The 17,703-nt window shown below is 40.0% G+C and overlaps 1 protein-coding gene across 3 annotated transcripts in view; it reads left to right on the top strand.

The window, feature by feature from the left end:
• The window catches only part of Thada (THADA armadillo repeat containing), a 301,738-nt gene that overhangs the window by 151,749 nt on the left and 132,286 nt on the right, over positions 1 to 17,703 (top strand). For all 3 annotated transcript variants that reach the window (XM_050146143.1, XM_050146144.1, XM_050146142.1), the window contains one exon: positions 13,392 to 13,560. In XM_050146143.1, the coding sequence (XP_050002100.1) occupies positions 13,392 to 13,560 (169 nt within the window). The remainder of the gene's footprint in view (positions 1 to 13,391; positions 13,561 to 17,703) is intronic.

Here is a 17,703-nt window from a genome sequence, read left to right on the forward strand (position 1 = left end):
CAAAGCTAAGCAGTATTGGGTTTCACACTTAGTATTTTATTATTATCTGAATTTAGAGGTTGTGTCTTTGACAGAATTGAAGAATGAATCAGACATTCTCCACTAATTTTATTTTGTTTATTTTTGATAGACAAAGAGGAAAGCTAGCAAATAAATAATACTGCTTTGAAGCCACCTTTATTTAATTCAACTGGAGTAGAAATAGTGATATTTAAGAGCTTTCTTATTTTTTGTTTACATTCATTGTATGCCGTCTTTGAAGACTTATTTAATGCTACTTATGCATATATATATATCCTTATTGAAACTAGCAACGGGAATTAGCAGTGATTTTCTTTTTCTAGTACGCTATGGTCTCAGATATTTAGATTGTTGGATATTTTAGAAGTTATGGCCAGTATTCTTTATTGACACGTCCCCATCTTAAAACACAATCACCATGAAATTAATGTATTAACCCAAGGTCACAGTCAGGAAAGGACTTGTAGGTAATATGATGCCCCTGATAATTAGTAGCATCATAATTAAGTATTAGGATGCTTCAGTGATGAAGGGATATAGCATGCTTCTGAACAAAGATACCACCACTGTGGCTGTATGCTTGTAATACTAGTACACTTTTTATTGGGGCCAGGCCATGTGCATGTGTAGTCAGTTCTGTTTGAACTGTACACAGCAATCTGCATTCGCTATGCATTCATTTAGGATGTATTAATAGGATGCTGGTCTTGGTTCTATTTTCCCAGAATTTAGGATGATTTGAATTATTAGGAACTGAAAAGTACCTTTTCACTATGATATGAGTCGAGTTTTTGATTGTTCAAGATATTAGAAAGAAGACTTAATAAATTCAAAGTGGAGAGAAACATCTGTTTTACCTTAATAATCACATAGAAAATATCATAAATGCAGATGAGTTTATTATAGCTGTCCCAACAAAATTGAAACTACTTAATTGAGTAGTTTATAATGTGTATTTTAAAATAACAATTTAATTAGTTTTCATTTGTATAACTATTATTCAGTACTGAGGTTGTAAAAATACCTTAGATACTGTAGGCTGACATGTAATTGTAAGGCCATTATTGGGAGACTAAGACAGGTGATCCACAAGTTTCTCAGGTTCAAGACCTGTGTCAGAAACTGAGACACACTCACTTTGCAGTTGGTACATGCTGTAGAGTAAAGCTAGACAGTTTAATTTTGAATCTTGGCTGATCCGTTTCCTTCCTTTGTGAATTTGTTAAGTTGATTTTGCTGAATTCCTCTGTGCAATATTGAGAACATAGTCCTAGTTCTTATATGATTGTTAGCCTTTAATATTTATTTTTTAAAAAACTGATCACAAGGAAAAGTTAATTTTGGTCAGAAAGTTGAAAAATTGACTAGGCTTGTTTAATCTGGGGGAAAAACACTTAAGAGAAGGGAAACAAGAAACTTTTCCTTGAAGTTTGTTGCTTGAGACAGAGTCTCAGTATGTAACTCTGGCTATCCTGGAACTCACTCTGTAGACCAACCTGGTCTTGAACTCAAAGAAATCCACCTGCCTCTGCCTCCCAAGTACTGGGATTAAAGGCTAATGAAGATGTTCTTTAAAAACAAATTAATACCTGACTGGTAAACTGCACATGTTCAGAGTGTGCAATTTGATAATTTATATACCTATAAAGCTACCACTACTATAAAGTTAGTGAACATATCTATCGTCCTTACACAACACCCCCCTCCCAGACATCTGATAGTGGTGGCTTTGTTCTCTGTCACTATAGATTAACTTACATTTTCTAGAATTTTATAAAATGGGAATCATATTGCATACATTCTATTTTCTTTGGCATTCCACCTGCTGGGCCTCATTAGGCCTGGGCATGAGGCCCACTGTAACTTCCTGAGCCTAGCTTGAGTTTGGAGACCTGGAGGCCATGACTTCCCCATATGAGTGACTCAGGGCAGACTGACCTAAACCCACCTCTGCCCAGCCACTGCTAACGTGGCAGGATATTATTGGCCCTTATTCCTTACTCTGCCTCAATTCATCCCAAGATTCCCACCCCCTCTCAGCCCTATGTAAGTTCCTGCCTGATGCAATAAAGCGAGATCCTACTTCAATAGACTCCTGACTCATTGTACGTGTGTTCCTCCCTGGTGGCCAGGGGGAAGGTCTGACTGAGTCTTTGACACTCACTATCCTGCCCAGCCCCAGGGAAAGTCCAGCAGGTCCTTCTCTGCCAGAGAACCTGGCATCCACCTGCATATTCTGAGATTCAGCCCTGTTGTTAAGTAAAATGGGATTCTCTTATACTGATCCACCACAATTTGTTTACTTCTTTAACTTTTGATAGACATTTATTTTATCTAAAAATTTAGCTATTATAGATAAGTTGCTAGGAAGTCCCATTCATGTACAAGTCTTTGTATGGATATTAGCTTTCATTTCTCTAGGTTAAATACATGAGAGTGAAATGGGAGGACTATGTGGTTGCTTTAACTTTAAGAAGCTGAAAACTTGTTTTCCATAGTTCCTGAACCATTTTACATTCCCACCAGCCAAGTGTAATAGTGGGCAAGGTGCACACCTCACCTGCTCAGCTTTTTTTTTTTTTCTGTTTTTCCTTTTTAAGACTTATTTGTCTTTATTCCATATGTATGAGTGTTTTCTGCTTGTATATTTTACATCACATGTATGCCTAGTGTTCTTAGTGATCAGAGAAAATGATAGATTCCTAAAACTGGAGTTACAGATGATTGCAAGCTGTCATGTTGATGCTGGAAATCCACTTGGGTCCTCTGAAAGAGCAGACAATGTTCTTAACCACTGGGCCATCTCCCTGGCCTCAGTAAACACCGTCATTTTCCTTTAGTATTTCTCAAATGTGTAGTGGTAGATTATTATTACTAAATATATTAATAACTCATATCACCTTCACTGGTGTTGACTCATTGTATATGACATTAGGTTACATGAACACATTTTCATACCACCATATAATGTACTTTTAGTTTCCCAAGTAACTCAACATGGTGAGCATCTTCACATCTTCAACTTTTTTAAGTTGTTTGGTTTTTTTCTTCTAAATATAATCTGGACTAGCTTTTTAGGCATAAATTAATTTATTTCCCGGGCATGTAGAACTAGAAAAACGAAGTTAAATTGGAGCAAGAAAGAGTAATTATGCCAAAGGAAGTATTTTCTGGCTGCTGTGCTACTATACTCTAAGCATAGGTTTGGATGCAAACAAACATATAAAACTTTTCCTAGGGTGTTTCTAAAGGGCTAGCAGTAGTCTGTTAGCAGTACTATAGGTTTGTGGAGATGTGACTTGATTTACTTAATTCAGAAGGAACATTTTTGTGGAGATGAGACTGTTCCTGTTGCATACTATTTTTCTAGGCCAAAATCATGCAACTTTTTGGAACTTTTCAAACCTTTCCGTGTAGTTGGTTTTTAAAGATTCATTCTTAATGATTTCAGTTTGAATTGTTGCTAGGAAATAAAAGGAAGGTTATTTGGGGGCATTAATTAGCTTTAGCAAAAACAAGCTGCAATCAGAGAGCAATAATCATATTAAAAGAAATGCTCTCTTCCAGCAGTAGCACCAGGCATTTAGTTGGTGTAGTCAGGAAGATTCATGTAGCTTTCTGTAGAGGCAAAATAATCACCAGATTCTAAGACTCTAGATGAGTAAAGGTCATGGGGTTGTTGTGGCCTTGGGAAGAGTGAGGGGTGCTTTAATGAGAGGATTCCAATAGAGTTAATGAAGGGCTTTCCTCTGTAGAAAACAGTGGTCATTTGTTTCCAACTCTGACAGAGGTCTGAGCTAAGGGAAACTGGCTCTGACTATAGAAAGGTTGAGTGTGGTCAGTGTTAGGCATAAAAATTTTATTATCATCATCAATATTGTTAGGAGATTAAGCAATGGAACAAGTCAAGAGAGATCCTAAAGATAATGTTGAAATTTAAAAAAAAAGATAGTAATCCAACCAAAATGTTTAAATGCCCATTGATTTTTAGGATTTTTTATTGGATGGCTCTTAAGAAATTATTCTTAGTATCTTTTACAGATGAGGATGTGAAGGGATGTTGTTATCTTGAGGAGCTATGGAGAGTTTATTTAGTGGATATTGGGAGGGTAGGAGTATGGGGGGAAGAGAGAAAGAGAGAGAAATAGAGGAACAGAGAGAGAAAGAGATGCCTAAGTGGGGGAGGAGGGAGACAAAGATACAAAGCGCTGCCTCTTCAGAAGAAGATCAGATGCAGAGAGCATGAAGGGATATTATGCAACTTGCCTTTGGCCCCAAAGCTGGTACAGATATTAAATTTTAATTTGCATCTTTTCATTGTCATCTTATTTATATCACCAAAGAAGCATTATAGTTGTTTCTCTTCATTAAAATGGTCACTTAAATGTGTATGCTTCCTTTTCCCGAGCCCTTAAAGCTCTGCTAATGCCCAGACTTGAGTGTATCCATACATGTCACTATAAAGGTTAAAGTTTTCCATTCTTGAACATTTTGAAAACTTGTTTATGTACATGAGCAAATACAGTGCTTTGAGTGGTTAGATGATTTGAACCGAGGTGATTAATAATAATAGAGGACAGCAGAGGACATTGTCACATCCTTTGTGTAACCTGCCCCGTTTTGATATATGTTCTTCATAAACCATTGTTTGGCCTGGGCTACAAAGTGTTTGGTCAGTGACTTTGGGTCAAAGTCCTGTGACTGATGTGCTTTCCTTAAGGGCAGTACATTAGAAACCTTTAGGTTTTGTTTTTTTGGGGTTTTTTTGTTTTTGTTTTTTTGCAACAGTAGTTTGAACAGGAGGAAATACATTTATGCTGCCAGTTTATTGTGAATGAGATCTGTAAATGTGAGTTCCAACCATTGGAATTAGTGGGATAAATTGCTTCTTAAGGATTCCACACCCATAATCACAACAGAAGGAAACTGGCACAGGGCATTCTATTTGGCTGTGGTTATATTCATTTGGTGACTCATTGTTCTGTACATGTTCCCACTAGTCTATCTGTAGTGAAAAACACATACATTCATATAATGTTGTTTGAAGGCTTATCTGAGTACTAAAAATAGGACAGGGGGCTGGGAGATATCTTAGTCCGTATAGCATTGGCCCTGGAAGCGTGAGGACCTGGGTTTGATCATGGGCATTGCCATGTGCCCTTGTAATCCCAGTGCTGGGGAAGCAGTGACAAATGGATCCCTGGGGTTTGCTGGCCAGCTAGTGTGGCTGAAATGATGAGTCTCGGGGTCTAATGAGAGACGCTTTTTCAAAAAATGAAGTAGACTGCTGTGCGGTGGTGGTGCAAATCTTTAATTCCAGCACTTGGGAGGCAGAGGAAGGTGAATCTCTGTGAATTCAAGTCCAGTGTATTCTACAGAGCGAGTTCCAGGACAGGCTCCAAAGCTACACAGAGAAATCCTGTCTCAAAAAAATCAACCCTCCAAACCAAACAAAAAAACTAAAACAAAGTAGACAGCACCTGATGTTGACTTCTAGCTTCTATATGTACATTCACCCAGATGTAAATGGACCTAATCCACACGTGTGCATAAACCCCATACATCTGCACACACACACACACACACACACACACACACACACACACACACACAGGAGGGGAGAGAGAATATTTGAAAGTACCTAGATTACCTGCCTCCAATTTTTTGCTTTCCTTGTATTTCTGCATAGGTGTTGGGCTTTTTCAGAAACATAACAAATTCTTGTCATAAGGGAAATTAACCAAGCTGTTTACATTTAAAAATATTTAAACTGTCGTTTGTGGACCACTCAGCTCACAAGTTTTGTTAATTTTATTAGTTTGGTGCAAAAAGATTTTTAGTTTCAGACTGAGTATTACGTCATTACAACTAGGCTTATTAATCAAAATAGGAGCTATTATGATCAACAGTCTTAGACAATAAGTTTGCTTATCCTGTAGCATAAAAACTTTGGCTTCAGGATCTGATGAGCTCTTGGAAAGCTCTTTCTACATCTTGCTGCCCGTGGAAGTGTAAAAGGTTGTCAAGATGCATGAAGAAGTGGTATCTGGTTGGCAAGAAGTCAGGTGAATATGGCAGATGAGGCAAAACTTTTTAGCAAATTTACTCAACCTTTGAAGCACTAGTTGTATGGTATGTGGCCAGCGATTGTTGGAGAAGAATTGGGCCCTTTCTGTTGGCAGTGCTGGCTGTAGTAGTTGCAGTTTCCGGTACATCTCCTCTACTTTCTGACACATTTCTCAGATGTAAGGGTTTCACTGGGGTGCGGATTGCTGTGGTCGATCAGGCTGGCCTCGGAGCACCCATCAGTGACCATGACTTTTTCTGTGCATGTTGTCCTTGTCTAAATACTTTGAGCAGCTTTATGGGCCAACCACAGAGCTGGATGTCACTGGTTGTCATGTACATTCCACTTTTCATCAGATTCATTGTTATTGCACAAAATAACAGCATTACTTTACTTTTTTTAATTTTTGGTCAGCTCATAGAGCATTCACTTAGTCTCACTTTGCCAGTTTTCTTCAAATGCTGGACAAACATTGAATGGTCCGAGTTGAATTCTTTGGCAGATTCTGATGTAGTTGTGAGTCATCTTCCATGATTACAGTCAGTTGGTCATCATCAGCTCTGATGGCAGGCGTGTTCCTTATTTTTAAGGTGCTCATTTCTTTGCAAAGTTTCTAGAACTATCACTTATTGTATATTCATTCATGAGCAGTTTCTGGGCTGTTGACACCGAGAGCTGTCTCTCTCTGCTGCTTTACCACTCATTTTGAATTCTAATAAGAAAATCACTCAAATTTACTTTTGTCTAACAATTTTCTGTAATATTAAATAAACATAAATCAAGTATAAATTAATAAGTTATTAGTTTTAAGAAGCAAGAAATGAACTTTAAAATGTTGTGTAATCACCATTATTAAGAATATTCTCCCAGGCAGTGGTGGCGCACGCCTTTAATCCCAGCACTAGGGAAGCAGAGGCAGGTGGATCTCTGTGAGTTTGAGGCAGCCTGGTTTACAAAGTAAGTTCCAGGTCAGGCTCCAAAGCTACAGAGAAACTGTCTAAAAACCAATAAATAAATAAATAAATAAATAAATAAATAAATAAATAAATGTACACATACATCACCTAGCAAATTTTAACATTATAAAATTCATAATCACCACTCATAATAACTTTTCAGATATTATTAATAGGCTCTCAAAAAGTTAAATTGGACAAAAAGTTTATTTCTCTATGATTTATTAATTATTTCCCTGATTTCTCTAGCAAATCGTGGACTAGTTTTAGGGTACTTTGTATATCAGAATCGTTTTAATTTGCCAGTAGAGGACATTTAGGTTTTTGAATATTTGAAATCTTATTCTTTTTTAAGTAGGAATAAACACAGTTCTTTCTAAACCTTTCCCCAGGTACATGGTAGGATTAAAAAATGGAGTGTGAACTCTTAGTACCTTTCTATGGTTCCTTTAATGGATCACTCAATCCTGTGACCTGAAGAGTCATTTGTTATGAACACGGAACCAGTCTCCAAGATTGATGGTGCGAGTTCCAAGTATAGTAAATCACTTTGAGAGCTAGAATTTCAGGCAGTAACACACCACAAGGAGAACCAGCCTGTTAGCTGACTTCTACACCTGTCCCCTCCCTACCTGCAAGAAAGGAAGACACCCTAAGCCCAGGTGCTGTGTTCATAACCCCACCAAAGAGACTGAAGGCATCTTTCTTCTAGTCTCCTGTAGAGACAGCAGAGAGTTCAGAAAGGCTTTTATTCCATCTGCAGAGTTTGTACCCTCAGCTGGGCTGCAGACCTCACCCCAGCCTGTGAGCCTCCAAGGCAGAGCTGGAAATGCTTTTCCAGCTGGTGTGGGTGGAGACTCCAGACCAAGGAGCAGCTCTGTGCTCTGGTTTGGAGACTAAACTTTTAGAAGGGCTGGCAAGGGAAATGGTTCGTGTTAGATCTTTATATATTTACAGCACTTCATTTTTATTTTTGGTAAGGACTGAAATTAGTTCTTTTCCTTAAATCTCTAGGCTGGGATTTCCAGTGTCTTTGTGTGGCCATTGCTGTAAAGCCTTCTTCCTACACTGGGAAAGAGCTTTTACTGAGAGAGACTGTTCTCAGTATTCCAGAGAAAAATCTCCTTCCCAGCTGTCTAAAACACTTGGATGGAATCTCAAAATATTTGTTTTAAATTGCATTTACTGGCAAAAAGATGATAAACTATTTAAATGAAATTTCAGATGAAATAGGAAGATTGTATTTTGTCTATATTTTGATAAGAGCAAGGAATCGGGGATTACCATTTAAAAGCCATGCATCCCTTCATTATTGAAAAAATAATTGTAATTTCAGATAACAGAAGTGTAGTGTTCCAAGAGCTTTTTGGATGTAACTACCACACCATTTACCTTGGGGAAATCTGTTCACTTCATTGCCCAGCACCAAAAGGAATGGTATGCATGCAGACAGCCATCACCATTACCTCTGTGGTCCTGTGCCCTTGCCACGCGATATGACTGGGTGTTGCTGTAGAGATGTGCAGCTGCCATTTTAACTTAAAATTAGCAGCCCGGGGCATATAAGACTGGGTAAAGACTGGTAAGTGATCACCAGAGTGGAGGGATCACATAGTCACATGTCTTTTAAGGCTAGGCTTGGGCCTATGGTGGCCTGGTCCCAAGTAGTCACATTACAGTTCTCTAATGTTCTATTGTGTGTTTGTTTCTTCATAAGGTTTTGTTATATCGATCAATCTCAGTTAATTTTCAAAGAGCTGCCCAGTAGATACAATTAAACTGAACATTTTGCCTGCAGACACATAATAGTTGTTTTGTTTTGTTTTACTCAATCAGACCTGACAATGTGCACTTTTTAGTTGAGCAAGTATCTACTGCTCTTATTCCTCTCTCATTAATACAAGAAATGATTTTTTTAAATTTAACTCCAAAAGTCATGTCCATTTATATTTGATATATTTGAATGGAGAAACTCATGATGAGCTGAATTGAGGGTATGACTAAGTGCAATTATAAGTTCTAGCTAGCAGTGTGAGTGGGCCAGAAAAGGGGCCAGTTCAGACGGCAGTAGCTCTTTTGATGAATTAATAACAGGTTTAGGAGGATCAGGAAAGAACAAGCAGAGAATCTGGTAACTTTGACCACCACTGAACTCCCTGAGAATGTGATTCAAAAATATTTAGATCTTCAAACTTATTGGGTACTGTTTTTCTTTTATGTATGCACACATACCCACACAGGATTATTTCTCTGAAGGCAAGATTTAGAACAATATACAAGAGAGAGCAAAAATCTTTGGTATAATAACATTGGGGTAAACAGAACAGGAATTGGAGCCCTGGGCCAGGAGAATAAAAGTGTGAGAGCAGAGAGTCAGTTGGCCCAGAAAAACTTAAGTGCCCTCTCTTCTCTACAACTTATTTGCGTGGAAAGTGAAGGGTGGGCCTCTGTGAGCACATGAAGTATGCTTGTTGTCAGCAAGGCTGACAGAGAGCCCTGGAGAGAACAGAGAGTATGCTTGTTCACTGAGGCTGAGTCCTCACGACTCTACCTATCAGACTATGATGGCTGACCACCTGTGTGGTGGGCACTGTGCTTTACACCTATTATCCCACTTAGCGTCACAGTAGCCTTAGCAAGTAAGTCAAACCTTAGAAACTGCTAACCCTAAAACCCACACCATGAAGCGATAGTACTTGAATCCACACTGAGGTGACATGTTCTTAACTCCTGCCTTGTATGCTCTCCGCGTCATTTCAGTGTAGTAGACAAGGTAGTGGCCAGGGTTTGTTGTGAGAAGGGTAAATGCGATGCATCCCCTGTGCTGACATAGAGCTGACTATGCACTTGAATAACTACACAGGAATAAAAGCAAATGTTCCTGACCAGAGGCAGTGCAAAAAGGTTTGACAAAAGAGCTCATACCATATTAAAATTCAGATGCAGAGAAGATCTCCAATGGTCCAGGGTCAAAACAAATTCCAAAGCATTACAAATGAAGTAGTAGTTAAGCTGGCAAATCCTACATGCAGAGCAGGCTTTGTTTTAACTCTGTAACTGTGAACCTACTGCTCCTCCCCTAGCCTTCAGAGATACCCTGGAAGGTCTGGGTCATTATTGGGTACCATTTCCCAAGAGCGTAGAGCCAAGCTGTATGGAAAACAGACCACTATTGCCTGGCATTCATGAGCATGTTTAGCGAGGGGCAGTTTCTGTGACATATTTCAGTCACAAAATTTAGTGTTGCAAGCAAAATGATAACCCATCTGTGTAATTTTCTATCTTAAACACCTCTAAGTTCCTTGTCCCCAACAACTGTCAAAGCAAACTTGCAAGTGTATATTTGCTTAGTGTTTGTGTATTATGTGTGTATAAACAGGTACATATGTGTGAATCTAACTGTAATTCAACGTCCTGCTGATATACTTACCATTAGATAAGTGTGAAATTACATTGGTTATTACTTTCTAATGAATATCATTTAATTTTACTTTACAAGTTGCTATCTTTAGAAATGGCATTGCATTTTTAAAATTGCATTTATTTATTGTGTGTATGTGTATGGGTTTGGGTGCATGTGTGGAAGTCAGAGGATAAGTTGTGGGAGTTGGTTCTCTTCTTACACCATGTGAATCTCAGGGATCAAGCCTTGGAGCTTGTTATGTAGCAAGTTGACTCTACATAGTGATCCGCCTGCCTTCTCCTACATTGCTGTGGTTAAAAGTATGCACTAGCATGCCTGGTAAATGCACACTGCTTTCTGAGCATAGTTTCAGTTGTGCTTGTTTACCTGGTGGTATGGGTTTAATAAGTACCTAAAGTTGGGGTATGGAAACAGAACATTTTGGAACTTTTCCACTTTCTATTCTTTCCCCTGTATAGATGGCAGATTCCTTTGGGAAATCATCATTTGCAGAAGGCAGGCCATTCTTTTGTGTAAGGTTGCTCCTAATTGAAAACTAAATATCTATAATCATGTTGGGGTTATTTGTATTTGAAAAGAAACATTTATATACAAGAGCCCTTTGGTGACATAAAACACTATTCCACATAGTACAAGTTGGGGCTGGGTAAAGGACGAACTGGGAACCTTCAGAAAGTGGCTGTGCAGAATGAAATAATTTGCTAATTAGGTTGCAAACCAGTTTCAGAATATTTTCTTTTCTTTGTTGAATGAAGTTTTCTGCCCCCATGGGCCAAAACAAACATTTTACTGTGTTTGCCAATTACAGATTAAACATTTAATCATTTTAAAGGAAAAACAAGTGAGAAAATGGGTGAGTTGTCAGGACCTAGTTAAAGTCCAGAGGCGTTCTCTGGCTACCTGCCGTAGCCTTGGCCGCCTTCCACTCTGCTACCTGACAACACTTCTCCAGTCTGTATCAGGCGCTAAGTTTTTCTCTTATGTGTTTTTCTCTCTTCTTCATTGTCATCCAGTTCCCCAGTGAAATTTAAAGTCATTTTGTTTCTACAGAAATGGCATTGCAGGGGCAGTGGTGTGTGGGTGTGTGTAAGTTAGAGGACAGCTGTGGAGTTGGTCCTCTTCACATGAGTTCCCAGTATCAAACTCAGGTTACTAGGCATGTGCGGTGAGTGCCTTAAGTGAACAAATTCTCTGACCCTAGAAATTTTTTCTGTTTTTATTCACATATTAAGGTTCACTTTGGTGGTACTTCTGAGATACTAAAAACATTTATTCCTATGACTCTGCCCCCTGCATACTATACCTACATGGCTATGGCCCCAAAAGACCATATGCAAATTTCCTTGTTTGGGGGGAAAGTTAAGAGGTCCTCTCTTTGCCAAGTAGAAGCTACTGTCTTCTGATCTTGTTACCTTGGCATCTATGACACCTCTGAAATTGTGTGGATTGCGTTTTGGGTCCAGGGTTACTCAGTCTAGGGGTTTGTAACCCACCCAGCAATCAAGTTACTCCAGGGTCTCGGAGGGGCGCTACCTGGAAGGGAATGAGCTAAGACAGAAGAAGGAGGCCAAGCAGATTTGTCAAAGCCTCCGTTTATTAGGGACGGGTTACAGTTTATATATGGTAAGGAATGGGGGGTAGGGTAACTGGATTCTTGCCGCGTATTCCAAGTCACGTAGGCTAGGTTACAGACAGACAGGCCAGGAAGTCACAAGTTGCCACACCTGGTTCCCTGGATAGCTGGAATGTGAGGCAGGTTCTGCTAACAGATAGCTCTCTACCAACAGCTTAATTGGGTGTGGGGCAGGTTTTCTCAATAGAACATAATTATGGGTGTGAGGTTCTCTGCAGACTCCCTAGGGTGATGGTTCCTGTAATGATTGGGGGGAAATGGCTCCTGACAAAATTGGATTACTTTTGTAAGTGGGTAAAATTTTATGAAGTCTAGAGAATTCAAGCAAAGTACTTCCTATGCTGAGACTTTACCAGATTGGACTTCTCTTACAGTCTGTGTTGTGTCTTTAAAAGCTTTCAGCTTCGCAGTCATACTCCCCACAGTGGTGTGGCTTCTCAGGAGCTAAGTGTTTACAAGGCTAAGAGGCCTATAGATGCCCTGCCTTTCCAGTGCTCTGTTAACATCACAAAATGCCACTTGTCCATGGCTGTTCCTTGCTTTTTTCCCCTCTTTAGATGTTAATCAGCCCAATGGTGAGGATTTAGAGCCTTGGCATTTATATCTTGTCTTTTTGACTGGAGCTTCATACTATGTTGCTTGCCATTTGTGATGCTCCTCACTGTGGCCCAACCCATCAATTCTTTAGCCTTAATGTCCAGTTACTCATTAGCACCTGTCATCCAGACACATCCACCTGTCCCTTAAGCATTTTTCTGTGTGTGATTTATATACTGCTGGTCTTGGCTAGGACAGCCTTTTGTTTTTCTTGCCCAACTAGAACCATACTTTCCTGACTCAGCCATTCTCTTCTCACTGCTTGTAGCATGAAGATCATTTGTTTATCATTGTCTCTATACTGCCTTGGTTTTGCTCATCGTTCTGAATGTGCATCTTATCCCTCTAAACAGCATATAGGCTGCTTAGAGATAGTCTTGCTGCTCATGGCACTTACCACACTACTTTCTACTCTTCACAGGTATCCAGTTAAACTTTGTTCATCATTGATGAATAAACCAGTTTTCTACTGTTATCTTCCCCTGTGATAGGATTATATATGGCCAGTGTTATTTTTAACAAAAGCAATGTGACCTGTGAAACTAACATAGATACAGAGAAAAACATCATTTGAATAAGAAAAGGATAAGAACAGTCATTTGAAATGAGGTACTGATTCTGTAAATAATAAACATATACAAAGATACAGATGTGGAAACAAGCATTAATGCTACTGTTTTCATTTCTCCACAGGTGTGGTTGCTCGCCTATCTACCATTCCCGTGAAATGGCAGCTCGTGCACTGGTCCCCTTCATTACAATAGACCAAATACCAAGCACCGTCCATGCTCTACTAGACTCACTTCCCAACAGCACTAACCGGTGTTTCCGACAAAACCATATCCATGGGACACTTCTGCAAGTAAGTACAGTGACTCTGTGTGGCTTTCATAGACCACCGCAGGATGACCTTTGGTTTCTCGTGTATTCTTAGCAGGTGAAAACTTGATACACAAGCTTTTAAGTTTATTTGTTTGTGGGGATTATTTATTTCTACTTCTTAATTACCAGATAGCTCAAGTATGAATTAGTGTACACTGATTTGGCGGATTATCTTGTGCATTCAATTCTGCAACATGCTTTTTCCATCAAGTATGCCTACAGAACATTCCGAGCCATTTCTTCTTCAAGGTTGTGATGGTTTGAATGAGAAATGTCCCCTAGAGTCTTGGGTGTTAGAATGCGTGGTCCTCAGCTGATGGTACTGTTTGGGAAGATTCAGAAGTTGTAGTCACTGATGAGACTTCCTGCTCCTACCACCATGGCGTCACTCCACCATCGAGGTCTCGTAACTCTCTGGAACTGTTAGCTCAAATGGACTTTAGCCCAAATAGACTTTTCTCTTAGGTTGCCTTGGTCATGATATTTTATCACAGCAATGGAAAACTGTGAGCCTTCTAAGATTGCCTAAGTGCCCACTCGTTCATGCTTGCATACACACACACACACACATACACACACACACACACAGCCTTCAAAGTGCACCTCAGATCATCTGCTCCATGTTGTGTGCATTACAGGTTTTTGCTGTTTTTTTGGGAGGGGGGGAGGGGAGAAGCATTTGAGGGTAGGGGTGTTGCTACAGCACCCAGGTGGCAATCGGGACAGCCTCAGATACCAGTTCTCACCTTCCTCCTTGTTTGAAGAGTCTCTTGTTGTTTGTTGGTTTTTGTTGTTGTTGTTTTTATTTTTTATTTTTTGCTTTGGGGGTTATTCCCTTCTTCACCACAGGCTGTGCCTTGGGACTGGGTGTTCAAACCAGGTCCTCACGTTTGTGTAGCGGCACTTTTCCCTGCAGAACCATCTTTCCAGTCCCATGTGACTCTTACTATAAAGTCTCAAGCACTTACACCTTCCAGTCCTCACTTGGTTCCTGTGTTAAAGACAGGCACAGACTATCTTAGCCTTGGAGACAAACCTCAGAGGTCCAGAGATCATCATTGGATTAGTCAAACAGCTAGGTCTCTTTGCCCCTAACTCTGCCTCTGTTTCAAAGGAAATAGACCAATGACAAGGAAAGTAGCAGAAGAGAATCTTGAAAGTGTACCCTACAGGGAGTTAGATAGAATTCCCAAAGCATAAAAGATTGCAGCTGTAGGCTGATGAGTTCTTGCAGAAGTAGTGTGGGTGGGGTCGTTTTTCCTTCCTTTCTCCACTTGTACTGGTGGGCCTCTAATTGGATGCCTCCAGCCACCATAGCAGTCCCTATGTTGCACCAGTCTGCCCAGCAACCAGACATGATCTCCACTCTGTATGTGGGCTACCTTCCATATTCTCAGGTTTACTTTGTTGACTGTCATATAAAACTCTATGGAAAAACAAAAAACACTCCCAATTCTGGGCTTGTCCAGCTGTTCTTGTTCCTGAGTGTTGATGAAAGGCTTCCTGTGGGTGGGTTGGGGGTGAGGAGTCATAATTGGATGTGGGCATTTACTGTGCTGGTCTAACAGACTCCTGCATTGGTCAGAGTTGTTTCACTCGTGTTGAAAAGGTGTGTGCAGTCTTCTGCTCTGTTTGGACTGTTGTCATTGTCTCTTTGGGGAGAGCATCTGAGGAGTTAAGTCAGAGAGGAATCTCTCTGTAAGTTCTTGTACACATAAAACTATCTTTAAAATCAGCAAATGCTTGCTTGAACTTGGAAAAGAGAGGTTAGGGACTGAGAGGAGTGATAGTCTCCATGGGACCTTCAGAACCAGCTAAGCAAATACAAAACTGTTAGTTTTTCAAGAGCAGGAAATCATTTTGTAATCAGAAAACAAATTCTTTCACAGAACATTTTCTTGAATTACACATTTTGACTTCTTTGAAGATGTTTACATAAACATATCAGACCCCAGAGTATTTCTTTAGTATACCTTAAAAACAAAAATGTGCTGATCCCTGGGTTTCTGAGACTGGGAAAGACTCAAATTATAGGGCATGCAGAATAAGAATATGTGGGTTCATTTCCTAATCATTTCAAAACCAGAGGTTCAGATCAGAATGGCAGTGCTGAAGTGGAAGGAAATGGCACCCGTAAGGAAAGGTGAGATTGTACAGCAGGTTCTAAAGAGCCCAGAGTAAATGACATTAAATCTCAATAAAGGCCAGATAAGAGCCATGGACATTACCTCATTTGGGAACAACACTGGCAGGGCCACCCGTCTTTTAAGTAGAATTAACTGTCTGTTTTTATTGCCAAAACTCTTCATGTTAGGAACTTAATGTTATTACTAGGTTACTTATCACCCCTAAGAAGTTGCAGTGTAGTTCAGAAAGTTCTCTTGTTAAGACTGAGTTTGGCCAGCAACCCTGAGGAAAGGGTTGTTCTGATCCTTGTGTATTTAACTAACATTTTGGTGTTCCATAGAGAAGTCTACAGCATCTGAGGGGAGAGCTTGAGTCTTGGGTTTGTTCATCATCCATCATGTCTTTTGTTCATGTTTCTGATGGTATAATACAAAAGATGAGCCTTGTAAAGCTCCTTTGTAAAGTAAATAGGCTAGATAATGTAGCTTGTTGGAAAATGAGAAAACCATTTGGGTATTTATCTGAATATTCCAGGCAAGTTTTTTCTTTAATCTAAATAATCACTCAAGTGCTACATGTCCCTTGGTGTGAGAACACAAACTGCATCTTCTACTGATTGTAATCAACACACTTCTTCCTGTTTTAGCAGCGGAACATGTTAAACACTTCGATTTTTTATTTTTCTTTCCAATCCAGAGACTTGATTTCTCCACTCTGAGAATTCTGAGGTAGAAAACATCCTCTTTCCTGTCTGTGGAGTTCAGTAATAGTGCTGCCTACTTGTTTGCTGCAACACACTACCAGAGATGGCCTAGGTGGACAGTTTAGGTCCCCATGAAAGGACAAGTAGCCTTCAGAGCATTTGTGGTTGTGTTCATGTTCTTAGCAAGTCTACAGAGTAGTGAGACAGGTGCCCTCCATTCATTCCCTCCTCACTCCCTCCCTCCTACCCAGTTGATCTAAGCCCAGAATGGGTGACTTGTATGAAGCCCCAGAGGTAATCAGCTGTAGAGATTTGTCTTACTCTAAAGCCCACATTCTTTCTCTTTATAACGTTCCTCCTGCCTGATAGTTGATGAGAGTAACAGCTTTTCACGAGTAGGAACTTAAATTAAGAACCCATCTCTTTTCTGGTTTTATCTGTTACCAGTTGGTTAGTCTTCTTAAATTCAGTGTGTTGTGATTCCCTAACATTGGAAGCAGAGTGAGGCCACCTGTGTTTTAGAGGTTGTCAGGGAAAGTCCTAAAACCCAGAGAAGATTCGATGGGAAAGAAGCGCTATACTTTATTCCCTCCGCTCATCGCTTTCTCTTTTCTCTCTTCTATAACTAAGCTGCAGTAGTCACACCCTCTGTCATCCCTAAGCCTTGGACTTGAGCAGCATAGGAATGATGGATCTAGGAAATGTTGGGCACAAAGAAGTGGTGAGGATGGAGTTTAATAAAGCAAACACCGCATGCCTACGCTGTTTTAGGTGCTGCTGGAGTGTGAGGAGTAGTTTGCCCCTGGGGTTCTTCCTTCCCAGTGTGGAAGCTACTTCCAAAGCTCAGTGCACTCCCTGTGGGTAGGAACAGAAGACTGAGTGACACTGAGGTGGAAGACAGACAGATAGCTGGTTGTGGGCATGAATGAGGCCCTTTCTGCTTGAGTTAGGATCTCCACACAGATGGGAGCAGCAGAACGGACTCAAAGACAGCGTAAGGACTGAAATAGAGGACGATCTTGGAATCACTTTCTTGAAAAGAAAAGCAGGAACCCAGAAAGAATTCAAGGTGAACCAGTTTAGCTAATTGTATAAAGCAGATACTGTTTAAGGAGTAGGGACCAAACATGCATCCTTCAGTGCTTTCCCCAGACCCCAAAATAGAAGGGAGTAGAAAATCCAGAGTAGGAACAGCCTTTCACTAATATTGTGCATCAGTATTTATAGTAAATATCATTTGAGTTATTTCCATCTTTTAAAAGTATACCCATACTAGACAGTATGTACTTTAAG

This window comes from Alexandromys fortis, unplaced genomic scaffold (genome assembly GCF_014885135.2).
Source record: "Alexandromys fortis isolate MF-2015 unplaced genomic scaffold, M_Fortis_MF-2015_v1.1 scaffold_42, whole genome shotgun sequence".
Lineage (NCBI taxonomy): Eukaryota > Metazoa > Chordata > Mammalia > Rodentia > Cricetidae > Alexandromys > Alexandromys fortis.